We start from the raw sequence: 17659 nt of genomic DNA, 5'->3' as shown, positions 1-17659 counted from the left end.
GACATTCCGAGCATAACACGTATGATGTTCGTGCTGTCGTACACGTCTCCCGCTCGCGCGGCGCGACGAAATACGAAATGCAACGGGTAGCACTTCACATTTACAAAGGCAACTTATGCATGGCAGGGCTTGTCCGTTGAACCAAAGCGGCAAAAATGTATTCCCACAGCAGAAGAAAACATGAGAGAGTTATTGACTTTCCCCGTGCTCTCATCGAAGTAAATACGAGAACACCCCTGTTTGGTTCAATCAGTCTCCAGGCTGTGCTAGACACTTGTCAAATTTCCGGGTTACCACGGTAGAGTGCTCGCTCGAAACCTACGGAGTAGTTTGGATAGAAAAGTATGTGAGAGTATGTGAGATCGAAGAACAAGATTTTCCTTAAATAGGAGTAGCGATACTTCGTGGTACCTGCTCGTCGCCAGGAAGCCGTCCTCTTCATGGCCAAGGGAAGGAAAACGGAAACATAGCCGTGGCACAATTTTCATTATTTTTCAGTAGGCCAAATATTTTAACGCTGCTGTGTTCAGCAGTTATGTTTTCGTTAGTGTTGGCGGGTCGTACGCGTGGTCACCATTCCGCCCGTCCGTTTGCATCTGCCTCTCCTTCGTCTACACTTGCGGGATACCTCAAGCAGGGTACAGCCCATATCGGAAGTACTGGTAAAATATTTGCTTGTACATCCCAACACCGTGGGTACTTCCTCCGGTTTTTCGTTAAGCACTGTAGCTCCGGCAGCAGACGACGAAGAGCTCAAGGGACGAATCAAACAAAGATACATACCGACACAGGCGAACCTACAGGAACCACCTCTCTTTCATGTTGTGCTCACTGTCGGAACTTGTTCTTACCGGTGATGCGTGACAAGTCAATCACAGGACAACACATGCCATGAAGCGGCACAGGCTCTTGAGCGGCGAATCGGCATTTTGAGCGGATGTGGCAGCGGATAAATAGCTCTCGAAACCGGGTCAACGTACGTGGATGTTGATTTGGAAAAATACCTGTTCAAATTCCATGCGATATTTATTCAGCATGGTGGTTCGCTGTTGGAAATCAACGAACGTTCTACGGTCAACACAAATGTTGGGTTCTTCGCTATCGACTGATAGTGTGCTCTACATACAGAATCGTTTCCCACTGAACTGATGAGATCCCACCACCCAGACTTTGTATTGCCTTTGTCTACGGAGAGAAAACAGCTTTTTCAGACAGCATCGGCGAACGGAAAAAGCCGCTGATGACAATTCAGACGACGGCGCCGTATGAAAAGACACAGTACTTTCGAATGGATACCGATGTTTATTAAGTGCAGGACTGCGGCACTACATGGGTGTCAAGAATTGTCGTGTGATAAACGTCTGAAGTACATCAACATCAGTAGTATTCAGCACCTAGTGCTTATGCAACTATGGCCTAGGTACGCAGGGACAGCTACGAACCACTGCTTATTGTACTGCCGCGGAACGACCGAGTATCGACAAGGTGGCGCAGATCGGATCCAAAACCGTATTTCGTCGAGTCTGGAACGGCGTCGAGCTAATTCTGACTCATCCTGCTTCTTCATGAGCACCCCACCTGCCAAGTGGCCAATGATACCCACCGGTGCGTGCAGAAAAGCGGGAACACCGGCATTTCGTTTTCAGACTTAAGAGAAGATGGACCACGGTTCTTAAACGTTGACTCTTCATTAGATCTGGGTACAGCTGGAAGAGCTACTGCTTCTAGTGAAGTATGGAAATCCTCTCATAATCTAAGTCGCACCTCTCATTGGGCACATCTTACTGTAGCCTCGTACTAAATGCACACGAATTGAAACTGGTGTATTACGAAAGCAGTGTTCTTCAACGAAATTGAGGCTATGCAAGAGTCAAAATAAAATGGTATGCTTGAGCACCAGACGCGACAAAATTAAAAAGGCAACCTGAGACGTCGTCTGTTCAGTGTAATCTGGCTATGACAGGTATTCCTTTTTTCGAGTAGACCGAGTAACACATTAACACGTTGTGGAACGACCACGTGGCTTCACTGTTTTACATACGCAGCTGCAAGGCCCCTGAGGGTGGCAGAGACGCTGAAAAGTTCATCGAAGAGACAAACGCAAAGCACAGCAAGTCCACTAATGAGGCTTTAGAGAAAAATGCAGTGTCCACTGCAGTCTGCAAACGGCATACGACAACGAATGGGGCTTTCGTGCAACAGACTGTGCTGCTTCCGCCGTGTGCGCCGATTCGAGGCGGAGTATTCCCTCTTTCATATACACACAGGTGACTGTTTGTCAATATAACCTCAACAAAAGCGCCTTTTGCAAAGTCTGGGGTTTTGCTGATGTCATCCGCTTGAGGGTGCTGTGTGTAAAGAGCACACTGCGGAGTTGTGCATTTGCGCAACAAGAGGCCTTCTTCCGCTGGCTTCCACAATCCACCACAATGAGCCTGATTTGAGTCCACCTCGCTTACTTGGCTGTCCAGAATAGCGGGCGCTTATAACAGCATGTTTTCTGCGTCGCAGTGCCTGTGTGTGTGTCACTGAAGTCAGCGTGCCACAAGTTTACAGCGGTGCCTCCTGCGTGAGCGTCTGCAGCGGAAACGTAGCGCGGCAGTGTGCACGCATGATGTGGTCCTGAAAGCCATTCCACACACGGCTTCTGTGTCAAATCTACGTCCGGTACGAGAGTTGCAATCCTACGACTGTTGGCACTCATGTCAGCGAAGGTGATGTTCGCGAAGCTCGCAGAACACCAGCGCGCTCCTCCAGTGTGTCTCCGCGCGCCCTCTTCTCTGTCAGTGAGGGCGGGGTGTTGACAAATTTTCTGCGCGAACATAATAAATTCTGTTTCGCAGTAGCCCACCTTTTCCCTACATTCTTCTCAAAAGCTGTTACCAGGAAGTCGCCTCACTCCTCGCTGCCACGCTCTCCTGTTTGAGTTGCGGGGTCTCGTGGGAACGGCCGCTATAAACTGAGGGTACGGCGCTGTTGGGGAGCGCAGAGCACTCCCCCCCCCTCCCCGCAAACCCAAAGCGCGTTTTGCGGACACACCACTTCTTGTCATTCTTCGAATATTTACTTGGCAAACTCGAGAATAGCGCCTTCTGTGGGCATTGCAGAGCTACAAGAGTGCCGCGCGTGTTTCCGTTCTCTCTTTGAGTGCGTCCCGCCTTCCCCTGCCATTCGCCGTCCGGGGCGGGCATTGTGAAGAGTGGTCTCTCGCTTCTCGTCTCGCATTCTTTCTCCTTTTGCCTGCGGCCGTACCGGTCTTGCTTTCTTCGGGAGGCGAACGCGGGAGTTTCCGGATGCTTTCCAGGAGGATGTGCGGAGAAAGACTGTAGAAAGGCCCTGGGAGCGATGTCTCTCCGCCGGCAGTCTGCAGAGATCTCGTTCCCTTGAGGAGGTTGGGCGGCTTTTCGACGCGCGCTTCCCTGCCCCAGCGGAATTGACGCTTCCCCCCAGTTCTGTGTCGAGTCGTCAAAGCAGCAACCGGGCTGGGTTCTGGCCCTCTTGTATTCACGGTTGGTTCAATATCTAGTTCGGGAGGAGGAAGGGCTCAAATACAGTCCGCATTGTTCCGCGGTGTCAGGAAACTCCACAAATTTGGCCACCTCCGGGCACACCCGGGTCCGCGCGTCAGAAGCGTGAATTAGCGCAACTTGCTGGTTTCCGAGCGGGAGAGCTGCGGATTTGATGTCTACTCCGCGTGGTCGCTCTTTTTCTGGTGGTGTTCTGTCCAGTGATTTTCGCCGGCGGCGTTCTCCTCGTCTCAAGAAACGGCCGACTCAATTCCTCGCTCCCCCGGTTCTGGCTGGTGGCGTCTCAGCCACCGGGGCTCCCCGCGTTTCGGTCGGCGTCCGCCCCCGGCAATGGGTTGCTTTTCTCGCGGCAGAAAAAGCGGATTTGAGGCGTGTCTTCTCTTCCTGACTCGCCGTAAGCCTTTGGTGAATGGCGGCTGAGAAGGCGAAGCTGGCGTCTCTCTCCGGCTTTCCTCCAGACGTGGCAGGAGCAGAGCACCGCGGCCTTGTTCCGTCGCTGGCCTCTGTCTCTCTGGCTCCGCAGACGGAGCTGAATTCCCCCCTCAGATCGTGGACGAACCTTCCACACGCGCAAGGAGCTTCTTCTCTGCGCCGCCGCCTCCTGTGAAACCCAGGGACCTGTCGAGCACGCAAGATGTTCAGGTCGGCGCCCTTCGCTCCCGTCTCGAGAGGACCCGTCCCCGATACAGCCTTCGGGAAACCCCCCGAAGACAAGGTGGAGAAAAGCTCTGCTGCGCCTGCCCCTCCGAGCACTTGGAAAGACATGCTGCCGACTTTCGAGGCGGTCTTGCCTCAGTGGGGAACGCCGAGCAAACCCGCTCGAGTGCCAAGTGACCGAGGCGCCGATCCATTTTGCTTCTCGCCCAAAGCGAGTGGGCACCGCCTGTCGAGTGCAGTTCCAGCGGAATCGCTTGGCCCGAGTCCACAGAGGGAGGAGCAAGACACGGTGCCTACGTACGCGGGTTCCTCCCGCCTGCTCGGCGTCTCTCCGGACTCCATGTCGCCGGCTGAAGGCTCCTCAGCGTTCGACCCGCGCCTCGGAAAGTGCGATCTGGCGGGGTTGCCCGACTTCTCTTCGCTACGATCTTCGACCGACAGCCGCGTTCTCGAGCGCCTGCTCACGACAGCGAGCGACTTTTTCCACCTGCCCAAAAGGTGCCTCTCCCCGCCCCGCAACCGCTTCTTGGAGCATCGATCCTGCGACACCCAGCGTGCGTCCGGAACTCCGTTAGACACCGGCCGCTGTGCAAGCGACGCTTGCAACTGCGCTCTCTCGACAGTCTCCAGGGGGTCTGCCGACGACTCGGACAGCCCCTGGGAGGCGGCGTGGTCTTCGGACCGACAGGCAGTGTACGCTTCTTCTTCCTGCCCCCCGCGCCGCGACAGAGCGCGAAGCACCCGCCGCTCAGAGTTTGTCTCCGGCGGCCAGCGCCGCGCGGAGACCGAGGAGGCCCTAGGGTCTCACGGCTCCGACGATCTAGCTCGCCCCGGCGCCTCAGACGAGCTCGCGGAAGACGCTTGGGAACGGTCTGTACAGCGCATTCTTGGCGAGGCGGCCTCGGCATTGCGCCGCTACTCCGTGGAGGGTAGAGACACCCGAGGCACGGTGCCGCTAGGCCGCGGTCAGCCGCGGGTTTCGCCTGCACCGCTTGCGGATGAGAACGAGCTCCTGCCCCTGAGGGCCTTCTCGCAGACCGCGACTGGGAAGCTCGTGCTGGACCAGAGACCGGAGACCGGCCCGGAACGCGGACGCCTCGAGCGAGCGGCAGGGGGATCAACTCGCGAGGGGCGTGCATGCGCGGCGGTGTCTCCGTTCGAGGATGTGGATGCAAGTCTCTGCCACCCATGCCGTCCGCGAGACGGGCCTGCGGAGTGCGCTGCGACTCGCGAGGCAGCTGAGTGTCTCGAGCGACTAAGAGAGCGAGATTCGGAGAAGGCTGCGCGCCTCAGTCTCGCCCTGATGCTGTCTCGGAGTCCGTTGCGTGCGACGAACAGTCGCAGTCCGGCAGAACACCTCGACAGCGACGAAGAACGCCGAGGAAGAGACGATGCGGCAGTGGTGGAGAAGCGACCACGCGTGGAGCTTCCAGCGACGATGCGCAGTTCCATGGGTGAAGCGGCCTTGGGAGAACAAGACTGGCAAGCTTCCAGGGGCCTGACTTCCGAGCGGCGAAAGGCTTATTTGGACGCAGAAGAGAGACGCGTCCGGGCGCTGCTGAGTGAAGTCGCCGGCAGAGTAGAGGGAAAGCGCCGACGAGAAGAAGACTCGGGCCTCGCGGCATGCGGGTGCGTTGGCGAACCCGACGGGGACGGCGACTTACGTCTCGGCTGTCGAATGCATGCGCGCGCATTCGACAGGCTGTGCCTGGAGCAATCCCTGCGGCCGGGTCTCTCTGCAGATCGACTGTCTCCGTGTCGGAGGAACTCGAGTTTGGGCAACGGCCTGCCATCTCTGTCTTTCGCTGGGCGCGCCGACCCGAGCTTGGTTCCTTGTCCACGCGGCCGGTGCCTCGACGACGGCCTGCGACAACGCAGTCCCCTCGGAGAAAGCGTCTCCAGTTCCTTATTCTTGACTTCCCGCGATCGCCAAGACCTGCGTGACAGACCGGGGCCGTTGGGCAAGCTGAAGGAGACCAGTGAGCAGACACGAAGAGCGGACCTAGGCGCCTCGGACACTGGGTTCTTCGTGTCTAAGTCAGGCCGGTCGTCGGGCAGCTCAACGAATCACGACACCGAAGGCGACGAAGGGGAGTTTCACAGAAGGGCGCTTGCGCAAGTGGCGTACTCGATGCGTTCTGAGGACCTGGAAAGCGAGGGAGACGAGCAGAAACTCGATCTCGAGACGCGCGATGACGGCACCCTGCCGGACTGCTGGACTGTCGGTCAGAAGGACCACTTCACGGAGAAGTACAAGTGGCTGTTTTTGAGTGGCGGTATGCTCGGCTGTCTGTACTGTCGAGCGATGAAGGACCGAGGTCTCCGCGCGCGGAAGCGAGGCATGAAAATCGTCAGCCACTGGGCAGACGGAGCCGTGAAGCCTTCAGGGGCTTCGAGAGTGACCAACATGCGCAGTTTACGCAAGAAGATTTGCCGCCACCAAGACTCTCGCACGCACAAGGAGGCCGCAGAATTGCTCGGAGAAGCTCCCCTCAAAGACGCCTCCGGTCTGAGTCAAAGACCCGTTGAGGCGAAGGGCGCAGCGCGCCGGCTCGGGCGTTCCGGCGTGACCGCCCCAGGTGGGGACAAAGACACAGAGGAACTCGCTTCCGACGATGACAGCGACGACGAGGCAGGAGACAAAGATGAGGACGGAGAGACCAATAGGGTTCCGGGGCGGGACCTAGCTGGGGCTGACCACGGCGGCCCGAGCGACCAAGGCGACGGCTCTGTGGGCTTGAACGCGAAGAAAGCCGAGAAGCTCGAGAAAAGCACTCCGGAGGATACGCGATCGGAGACTGATGACACCAGTGGCGGCACCACCGAGGAACAGCGAGTGGAGGACCGGGAAGAAGAGGCCCCTCTCCCGAGAGACATTGGGAAGGGTTCGAAAGCGGGCGCCGAGGAAGAGTCTTAGGCACAGGAAACTCAACTGGGGAATTCAGAAACGGAGAACACCGACGTGGGACGCGACGCGTGTCTTAACGGCGGGTGAGACAATGGCATTCCAGGTGAAGCGTGAATTTGTGTTCCGACGCGGTGGGTCGCCGGAGAGGCAGAAGAACAGAGACCTTCTGGCTGCGAGGGTGGTCGGTCGAGCCAGAACAGTTCGGAAACACGCTCACAAGATCGGAGTGTGTGTGTGTATATTCTTTGCGTGTTTTGGTGTTCGAGTGAATTGGAAGGTGCCGCCGAGTGAAACGGGTGAACCTCAGAAACAAATCTCCCAGTGCGGACTAAAGCGGAGGGGGAGACTCTGACGAGTTGTTGTGGCAGGTGGGTTTAAGAGAGTGGTAGAAGAACGGTAGAAGCCGTGTAGTTGTAGGAGACAGTATTCCGAGATGTGGGTGGTCTTTCTGGCTTGAAGGAAGGAAGCTGTGGTCTCGAAAGTCACGACGGTGGAACGAGTGACCGAGTTGTGTGTGTGGAGTTCCATAGGTTGTTGACGGTGAAGGGTCGTTGGAAGAAAGGTATCTTGCAGACTCAGAGTGTGGATTTTCCCACTCTGCTTCGCGAGAAGGAAGACAGTGGAGGGTCGTGGAAGAGGCAGCTTTTCTGGGCGGAACGGGAGTCGTTTTTTTGTAGGTTTGCCTCCAAGTCGGCGGCAGTTCGTGGTGCGTTTTAGGTGTTGTCACGCAACGCGTTTGTCAGAAGGTGGAAAAGGGGATCTTTGGAGGCGTCCCTGTGTGTCTTCCAGTTTGTCTCTTTGTTTCTGCGTGCATACTAGTGGAGTCGAGGAGGATCGCAGAAAACCGAATTTGCCGGTGAATTAGTCAGTGAAGGGATTGGGGGAGAATATGGAGAGGAATGGTGAAATATGGGTCACTAACGCAGACAGAGCGCGACAATGGCCAGTGAGTAGTTGTTGGAGGAAGAGGACTCTGAAGGCCACAGTTAAAAAGATGGGTCTTCGTGTATTTTCTTGCTCGAATCCAAGGATACGCTATTCCAGACAAGTATGGCAACAGCGCCTCTGTCCAGAGGCGGCTCCTCTGTGTTTTACTTGAAGATGAGCTTGTATGCAGGCCAGATGGGCAGAGGGTCGTTTGTCTCGTCGCGTGACCCCCGTGTGTACCCTTTTGGCGCAACTCGCAACTACAGGTGGGATCTCTCTTTTTCGTGTCTTCTGTATAGGTCGTACGACGGGGAGCTACCCTTGTCGTGTTTAGATTGACGGATGATTCTTTTGCCTGGCAACTGTAAAACAACAGGAATAGAACAGTTGGCCAGCGATATCGCGTGAAACATGCGCTGCCCTGTGATTTCTTCGTTTGCGTTCGTTCCGATGTAATTTCTAGTTTTCGCCGTAGCAATGCTCGAGAACAGAAGTCACGTTCCGATTGAACATACTTGGCAAAAAATTTTTAGCTCTTTAGTGCGGGTATTCAAGCAGCGACAGAGCGAAGGTATGGTGACGGAAACATTTCTGCTGGCCCTCGGTGTATTCAAGTGCGCAGGAGGCAATCAGCTCCCTCATTCTGGGGTCAGCTTCACCCGTGCCTGCTAAGCTTTCTGGATGGGCGCCTGTTTCGCTACTGTGTATCTGGGAGTTATTACCAGCTTCTAGTGAAAAGGTGTCAGCGGTTGTGTATCCCCTATCCTGTTTTTTCTTCGTCTGACGACGAATGCATCTGGTCTGCGTTCGACATTTATGAGCGCCAAAGTGCTGTGATTTAGTAGATCTTACGTTTCAGGGGCCCTCTGATGTGCTCTTGATATCACATTGACCCGTTTTGCTCTACAGAGAAAGGCGCAGGGGTCTAATATCATGCCCATTTCTTTTGGATAAAGTGTTTTTCTTAAGTCGTCTTGGAAGCCATCCGAAGAAATGGCCACTCGATATGAACCTGTCAACAACACAAATGTGTGCTGCTAAACGGCTGAAAATAGAACCTTTGTGGCTTTTCGGGGAGGTGTTAGCCGTGTGCTGCTCTCGGGAATGCTGACTTCCGCTCGTAGTGGAACGTGAATTCCTGGCAGACGAGAGTCCAGCCGCATGCATCTAGCAGAATTCACTTCATAAACAGCTGACGTCTTTTTTCGAGGCTTCGGTGGACGAATCAGACCAGGTCTTGCGCGCGCTTGTTTCAGAGTCGTTTAATACGACGGATGTTCAAGCGTGTCTACCTGGAGAGCACGCATTTCAAAGTGTGGAAATATTTCTCGGTAGTGCACTGTGTGGCAGGCGTGCTTTCACCGCCACGTCTCTGCACGGAAATTCCTCCTTTCGTTTATACCTAAATGAGCAACACGTAATTGATGAGCCTGGGTGCGGGGGAATGAATGCCGGTAGATACTTACATGCGGGATAGTAGTATTCTCTTGACGTGAGAGTTTGATAGCGGGACGGGCTGCCTGCAACCAATGTCTACTGAGTTTGTCTACAATGGAATCATTCCCGGGACGAAGGCACAAGTCTTTTCGTATGCGAAGATAAGGCACTGGGTGAGCAGAGGAAACTGGGCTTTTGGGTATAAGGCTGACCATCGAGGGTAGGTTTATGGTCGCCTTCTTAATGCTCGATTTTTTGCTCTGCTTGTTCATACTCAAGGCAGCAAGTCTTGGATGCAGTTGCTGGAAGTTGAGATACGCATGAGCCCTTTCGCAAACCCACTCAGCCGTAAACTGCTGTGTGTCCACACCTCACATCAGTGACTATTTTTGGAAAGAAACGCTAGGGTGCCACTTTTGAGCTGACCTCAACGACCAATGCCGGGAGAGTGTCGCCAAATGGGGTGCTGCTCGCCTATTTCACACACATGTTACATGATTACCTCTGGTAAAAAAAACTTCACACATCGGATGCGTGTGACGTGAAATTGACCTGGACTGGCACGGCCATTTATACTTCTAGGTTATGTAAGCAATTTTGACCCGCGCAGTATACTGTCGGCCCCGAGCATTCTTCACAGATGTTGTTTCGGCTGAAACCGAGTGCAACCGGTCACGAGTTGCCCCCAGTATATCTCCCCCCGTTCCCGGGCAACTGCTTTCGGTTCATCATGTAAGAATTCGAGTGCGGAACAGACAGATGAAACCTTCACGTATTGCCCACACATTGAGGGAGAGCTTATTTTTCGGGAAACCGTTTCCGTGGCCTGCTTCGAACCTCGAGATATACACGCCATCCAATGCTTCAGACGTAAAAACTTATCGAAGCCAGTTGATGTAATTGTACGAGTGGTCACTTCTATCAGTGTTTGCGGTGTTCACGGTAGGAACACACCACCGATTAGTACTTGGTCCTGACCACTTTTGGAGCTGAATGTGGCGGTCACTGTGATGCACCCCGATAGTTCGACTTCCCTTTATTTGTAGATATGTGCTGCTGTACTGAGCTTGGTGAGCTTTGATTGGAACGGCAGGGCACAAGACAAATACTCCGCACAGTAACCGCCACAGGTCTATCCAACAATGTTCAAGTACAAGTCGGTGACATGGTCCTGCCGTTAACACCGCAAACATTGACAGGAGTGTTGCTGATGCAAACACTGAACCCCGACGTCAACATTAACACACTGGCACACATCTTCTAGTTTTGGGGGTACGTATATTCACATGCAAAGGTGCGACACCTTGGATGAAGTGTGGTACGGCCAACCCGTATTCTTCCGTACCACCGCAACCGCCACGGTTCGTGAACAGCATATTATAGCTACTAGGAAACACTGCACATTAAAATGAGGCCGAGACGATCGCAGCTTGTCAGAAATGTGCTCGCGCGCACCGAGTCGCATTGGGCTCGCTAACTTCGATATTTTCTCATTTTGCGAGTCCACATCATATCTCAATTCGTATTTCGATTCGCGGAGTCATACTGCTATGCTAGGATGCCTTTTTCACCACTTGTAGTGTCCAAGAGGGAAACAAACTCTATTCTGTTCGTCGACTTCGATCCTCGTGTACTTCGTAAGAACACCTTTGCCGAGAGCCGGGCCTGGAAAGCGTGTGAGTCCGTGCATCCAAACTGCTCCGGACCCAAATGTTGAGCGAGCATCCCGTCGTTATTGCGGACCACCACCAGCCTGTTCTCACGCTAAAAAAAATTATTAACTGTACCCCCGAAGCCGCTTGCGCAAAATATCAAATGCATCCATATACGGGAATACGGCAAGCAGCACATAGCACTGGCCGCGGCTTCCTTCAATACAAGGTGGCCATTCACTCCCGATGCACAACTGAACACGAAGATAAAAAGGAAGTAGAATCATAGCGCCACAGAGTTACCTGTCGAAATCGAGCCAGGCACCAAAGGACTCCTGACGCGATTCCAGTAGCTCAGAGGGAACACGCAGAAGTTAACTCATGGGCGATACGTTTTACCGCTACACCCCTTCGACACTTCCGTAGGTCAGATGTTGGCACCTTGTAGGACGGGGGTCATGGAGCAGGAGAATCCTGGGCTGCTTCGCTGAGTCATAGTATGCAGCTTGGAATATTACCACACACCTGCAAAAATACCATCAATGCTGTCTCAACAGAACACCATCGGGGTCACCTTAGCTGCCGTGCTTCTCAAATACTCATCGGCAAAATGTCGGGTCTCAGTCAGCATCTTTTCCCCAGCTTCGCCACTGAGGTGAGAAAGATCGTCAATATCTATATTTCTTTCTCTACGCATGCCAACCTTCATGTAGCTTTGAGCTCTTGCCGCCAGCAGCTCGGCGTAGTACAGGGGAGCGGGAATGGAGACCGCTCGCTGGCAGCGACCGTACACATGGCACAGAGAGTACATCAGCTGGGCAACTTTTTCCATGTCGCGGTTCGCATCGTCTCTTAAAATGTAATACCTTGTTGGGCGCGCTGTTCCCTGGAGTGCTTTGTGTGAGATCAACAAGAAATTTCGGAAGTGCCCTGGATGTTGCAGACTATTCGCAAGCAAGAACCCTGGTGGCAGATTGTTTCCCTGAGCCTGCATCTCCTTCGTAGGGAATAAACGTGTTTGCTGTCGCCTTTGCACTGCTACGGCGAGGATTCGAGGTTTTGAACGGTTTTCACGAACATATAATTCTTCGATCGCACGGATTTCGCCGGCCAATACAAGAGGGAAGTGTGCTTCTGTAGTGGCAGATCGAAGGTAGATGATTCGCGCCGGCCAGTTTTTCGTTGTCTTTCGATAGGAGAGAATAGTTTTAAACATACTCCCAATATCAGTCACTATGGGATGCTTTCGCGATTCAACGCAAACAGCATGACCGAACGCGCCAAGATCATCGTCCATGTTTCCCGTACACGCACACACAATGGGCGCTGTCGGCGGGGGAGAAGTTTTAGTCGGATTTGCAAAGAATGATGTTTCTACCGCCAAGACCAATGTGCTCTTGTCCGTTCCGATTTCTTGCTTTATTATATCCGCCTCGAGGGTTTGATTCACTCCTTGCAACTTCATGTTGACTTTGGACATAACATTTGCGAAATACTGCGGGTTTGGATTGTCTGCTATTACGGACAATCAAGGACACATATACAGCAGAGATCCAGTGAATGCACCGCCCGCACATTTTATCATGTTCCGTTTTTTGTTCGTCCAGTTGGATGCACGAAGTTCCTCGCACAAGCAATACTCTGGAAACCGGATTTTCGACTGAGCTCCCCGAGTCTTTCAAGATCCAGGTGAAGGTTCGGTGGTCAAGCAACTCGAGGCACTTGTGACGACTAGCAGGTGTAATGTGAAAGAGAAACTGGTCGCTTGTAAAATGACATTTCTCGAGTGAATGTATTGAACAACCGTAGGCCAGTGTGTCATCAGATGAATTAGTGGGAGGGAACGGAATGGCACATGTCCAGCGACTACTGAGGAAGTCGGACATAGCAGCTTGCTCAGTTATATGGATCAGAGGTATAAGTGCATCCCATGCAACTTTGGGGTGAAGCATAATGTTCTTCTCCCGCCTTGCCACTGATCCTTCTCCAGTTCCCGTCCGATGACTTCTTGCCCTCATCCTGCTCTTAAGTTCGGTCGACTACGATGTGACTATTTCTGTCTCTAGCACATGTTTTCCATCCATAGAAGGTGTTCTCGCTTACCTCCACGGAAGATGGCGTCGATACATTTGTGTCTTCCGTTTAAACACTGTGACGGGAAGTTTACGTCCGTGCAAGACTTCACAATTTGGTAGATGTCCAGGGAGACCCGTTCGTTCAAAATCACGAAGAGGAGTTCGCACCCTTTGGTTTTTGCGAGTGCAACAAAGGCGGCGAACTGGTCAAGCATGGGGCGCCGATCGTTTCTCGTGTAAGCTCCCAGTCCGGGTTTAGTGGTCAAATTCACGCCGTATTTTGCGCCTTGCGTCTTCAGGACTCTTGCCAAGTTCTCAATAACATTTTGGCTCGTCTCAACGAAAGAATACAATGCCCAGACTTTGCATACTGTGCCACGACAGAAAGCCGCGTCCCGCAAATTCCAGTCGCCCTGAGCTGGTCGAACTGTTTTCGACGACCTGCCAGGGCCTCCGCCTGGTACTTCGCGGTATTTGATAAGAGGGGATTCCAGGACCCTCCCCTGTGCTGTTTTTGCTTCAAGCTGCAATATTACACCAAAAGCATCGAGAACCTTCGGGGCTGAATGTCCCTGTGGCCCGAAGACGAGGCTTAACAGCTGCTCTGTCTTCGCCACGCGATTTCGGGGAGGCATGATCATGTGCTCTGCCACCTAAGCGTACAGCAGAAACAGTGTACAAGCACAACTTTCGAACCACCAATATAGATTGGTACAAAGAAGTTACCATATCCTACGTACAAAGCCGGAACAACGGAAACGCCGCCACGAACAAAACGGACAGAAAAAGACGCCCCGGCCACACTGGCGGGACAGGGAAACCACATCGGAGGAAAGGAAAACATAATAAAGGGTTCAAACATGGAACATCGACAGTCTTGAAGTGCCGCGTCTTCCTTCACCACGCTTCCCACGTGCAAACGACGCTTCCCATGTCAAGAAGAAACAATACCTGCGCCCGATCTTCTTCAGTGACGCCCTCCCGGGCTGGCTGATGTTTGAGCGTGACGATGGAAACTGGCAAGTATGCCGGGCGATCCTTGCTCCGCGTGTTGATGAGCGGCTGGAACGGCGGAATACCAGATGCGTGAGGATACGTTTCCTGAAAAGAGAAGTTGGCAAGGGCGGCCCAGCGTTTCGCGGGAGAGAAGTGTATAGTGGTCAACGGAAAGGTATCGACGAACTGTGGCGCATGCGAAAGCGGTGGTTGTTATGTTCTTAATGGCAATTCTGTACGGAGGATATGATACTGTCTTTGTACCGGAGCACTCTATGCACTTCAACAGAAAGGTGCCCACAAGGAAATTAGAGACAGAAGTCGTGGAGAGCCTCAGTGAAGTCAAACCACAGCATGGTGTATGCGATGAGCGTAGTTGTCCAGACACTGAACATGCCCATTTCGTTTTGCCTCCTGTAGAAAAGAGTTCTCGTTCACAAGAGGAGGGTTTCAGCCGAATGTTGTAAACACCTGTTTCCTGTCGGATATAAAATGTTTCCCGCATACTGCAACGAAAGGTGAATCCTGAAACTATATGCTACAGACAGTGGAAGACGTACCTTAAAGTGCTGCAGGACCGTAACTCTTCTTCCGTCCTGCAGATCGAAACGGCTCTCCTCACTGCTTGCAGAGAACGTCATTAATTCCTTCAGTTTGTAAACCCTCTTCTCTGGCTGTTGTGTGTCTCGATTTAGTATATGGAACGACTCCAATTTCGTGCCACGCAGACGTCTATTCAGTCTTCTCATTACTTCCGCGTCTGCCATCAAGGCTCGGCAGCCTTTTTCTGTCGACAAGTCCACCATTCGTTTTGCAATCTGCAGCGAGACGAAAGGGAAGGGAGGGTCTGATAAAACGCCGTGCAGCAAAAATTTTGAATGAGTAGTGTAAAACGGATGCCTAGGTATTTGAAGACGATGAACGACGTACACTAGATGCAACAAACACATTTGGAGGTGATTATGTGCATACCTAAAAATAAAAACACGGAAATGAAAGGTATTTTGGTTGATGGGAACCATGCTAAGCGTGTCCTTGTTTCTCGTGCAAACTTGATGCAGCTATGCACAGGTAGCTTTACTTGGATACAGCGAGGAAATCACCGAAACACTCGTTCCCCCTGTTGGTGGAGCAGAGTGCTGTTCCCCAGCGCTTACAGCAGATGCCTGGATCTCAATATACTTGACGAGAGGGATAGCTTTCGTGGAAGTACACGCACGAAGATTGAACACCGCATTCCAGCTCATCGTTCCTGCTGTTTGATACGGTGCTACAGCTTGCGAGAAGCCGTCCCATATCTGGAACGCTTTGTTCGGTCCTCGGAGAGGAACGAAGTTCTCAGGCATATCTTTGAAGAAATTGACACCGTGGAACATTTGGTATCCCTCCATAACTGCGGCATGATTCATGATCAACTGCAAAATCTGTAGAGGCAAAGTACACAACACAAGAGATGTCCTTCCGAGAGAAGGTCTACACGAACTCTCAGTAACCTGTCTTACAGAAGTGTACCACTCTCCGTAACACAATTCAGGCGGCACACAGTATTCAACTTACTCGTGAACCTTTTGTTTGTTGTTTCCCTTCAAAATGGCGAAGGAAGTCGTAAAACGCCCAGGATGATACGTACTAGCATTTGCATATACGGATATGTAGTATGGATATGCCCTGATCGAGCGGAAGATAAATCGAAGTGCCCCAAACTCGCACCGCAAGTCGCATAACGCAAATAAAGATGCAGGTAGTTGCCCATCGATTCTTTCGCGCACAAGTGGGCATGATGAAGGATGTATCAAAGTCATATGTGACACCCGCGACGACAAGCGTTGCGCACTGCATGGTGATACGAACGCTGGGAGAGAAAAATTGTATGAAAATAACTATATCGCTACCTACCTGTGCAACTTCCTCAGTTGCACTGTTCTGCATTGAGAGTTGCTCCCCCAGGTTGGCCATGATTACGCTTTGCTGGGGATGAATGCTCAAGGATACGCCTCGAAGCATCTCGATATATTCAAGTTTCTTCATACAGACGAGAAGGTGGTCTCCATCGTACAGAATGAGAGCCCGCTCGTCTCTCGCGAGATGGCCCAAGGCAACCTGAGAATCAAGCGCAAGAGAGATCAGAAGAGGTCACGGTCGGCTCGGTGCCAGATGTCCTAAAATGCTGTGAACATTTTGCGACACTTATAGCCGTCAGGTATGCGGCAAGGAACGAATATCACCGAGACCCAGTGTACACCGTCCAGTCACAACTTTAGAAGTCACTGACGTAGTAGAGGAACCGAGGCAGTCGCCTGAATCCCTTTGTCATTCGCGCTCCAGCTGACCACTGCCGCCAAGCTCTAGCAAATTAACATGGCGTCCACTCAACGCAAACCGGGTAATGATTGATTATGTCAATCTTTGCGAGACAATGAGAATCAGGGAGACCACCTGACCCTTGTTACCTACCAGGCCATCCAGGAATTCGTCAAGAATTTCCCGACGCGCTTCATAAGAGAGCATCCGCTTCTTTCCTGGCTCCGCCCTCGCTTTGAAATCGACGAAATGCTTCCAGACGGCTACCGCCTGTCTGCGATTCGAGACGACCAATTCGCAGTGGTTCGAAAGACACTTCAGAGGACCACGCAGGACGGGTAAAACAGACCCGAATCCTCCTCCCCCCATGCCTCCTCGGCCTCCTCCCCCGAAGGGTCCACCTCCTCCACGATTTCCACCGCGATGATCTCCACTTCCGAATCCCCTTCCATACGGATTAGAGCCAGCTCGAGAGTCCCCTCCTCTCCCTCGGCTTCCGTCTCTTCCTCTGCCTCCTCCGTTCATTTCTTCAAACGTTCCGCTAAAAACAGGTGTGTCCAGGAAGCGAAAACACTTCACCAAGAGAAAACGCTTTCTATTCTGTCAGACTGCAATAGGCGACGACGTATGACACGGGTAAACTCCCAGATGACCCTAATCACTCGGATGCCCCCTTGAAAAGAAAAGACCTGTGGCAAAAAATATAGGAACGTGAACAACAGGCAATCTGGCAAACAACTTTGTCCAGTGTGTAGCCACCGTACCAATCGTATGCGTATGCATGGAACAGCACGCGACAAGACTCACAGCACTGCGGTACTGCCAAAATCTAGCCTCGATATCACTTCCGGTCAGAAGAGTCCACGCTGTTGCCTGGAGGATGAAGCATGAGAGGTGCAAACAAGATCTGCTGCTGTTACCTATGCTTGAATTGTTTCTGCACAGAAGGCGAAGGAACTGACACGATATTTTGACATGCCGACATGAACAACAACACAGGTGTGATTCAAGTGAATCGACCCTCCTTTGCTCAAGAGAGGAGCAAAAACTTGCGAGAGAACAGAGAGGGGCGAAAAAACACCAGAAAAGTACTAACAATGTGGACAGCCACAGCAGCAAAAGTTGACTGCGGCCGCCAAAGTGCCGCTTTATACCTCTGCCCAGACGAGCCGGAGCCAC

At 52.6% G+C, this 17659-nt stretch overlaps 3 protein-coding genes across 3 annotated transcripts; 1 reads left to right on the top strand and 2 right to left on the bottom strand.

The window, feature by feature from the left end:
- Positions 1-2025: 2025 nt before the first annotated feature.
- On the bottom strand, positions 2026-2972 carry TGME49_310173 (hypothetical protein; the record flags this gene model as incomplete). The annotated part of the gene is made up of 2 exons (XM_018782609.1): positions 2460-2972; positions 2026-2074 (listed from the first exon to the last, which is right to left on the bottom strand). The coding sequence occupies exons 1-2, from the start codon at positions 2822-2824 to the stop codon at positions 2026-2028; spliced, it is 414 nt and encodes a 137-aa protein (XP_018635584.1). The 5' UTR covers positions 2825-2972.
- TGME49_310170 (hypothetical protein) lies at positions 2884-10368 on the top strand. The gene has a single exon (XM_002364222.2). The coding sequence runs from the start codon at positions 4162-4164 to the stop codon at positions 7099-7101; it is 2940 nt and encodes a 979-aa protein (XP_002364263.1). The 5' UTR covers positions 2884-4161; the 3' UTR covers positions 7102-10368.
- AGO (argonaute AGO) lies at positions 9709-17156 on the bottom strand. The gene is made up of 7 exons (XM_018782608.1): positions 16634-17156; positions 16076-16279; positions 15337-15603; positions 14740-14997; positions 14135-14284; positions 13212-13836; positions 9709-12623 (listed from the first exon to the last, which is right to left on the bottom strand). The coding sequence occupies exons 1-7, from the start codon at positions 17003-17005 to the stop codon at positions 11659-11661; spliced, it is 2841 nt and encodes a 946-aa protein (XP_018635585.1). The 5' UTR covers positions 17006-17156; the 3' UTR covers positions 9709-11658.
- Between the last annotated feature and the right edge of the window lie 503 nt (positions 17157-17659).

This window comes from Toxoplasma gondii, chromosome XI (assembly GCF_000006565.2).
Source record: "Toxoplasma gondii ME49 chromosome XI, whole genome shotgun sequence".
NCBI classification, from domain to species: Eukaryota; Apicomplexa; class Conoidasida; order Eucoccidiorida; family Sarcocystidae; genus Toxoplasma; species Toxoplasma gondii.
The sequence above is the reverse complement of the archived record's forward strand: the minus strand, read 5'-3'. Positions and strand labels throughout refer to the sequence as shown.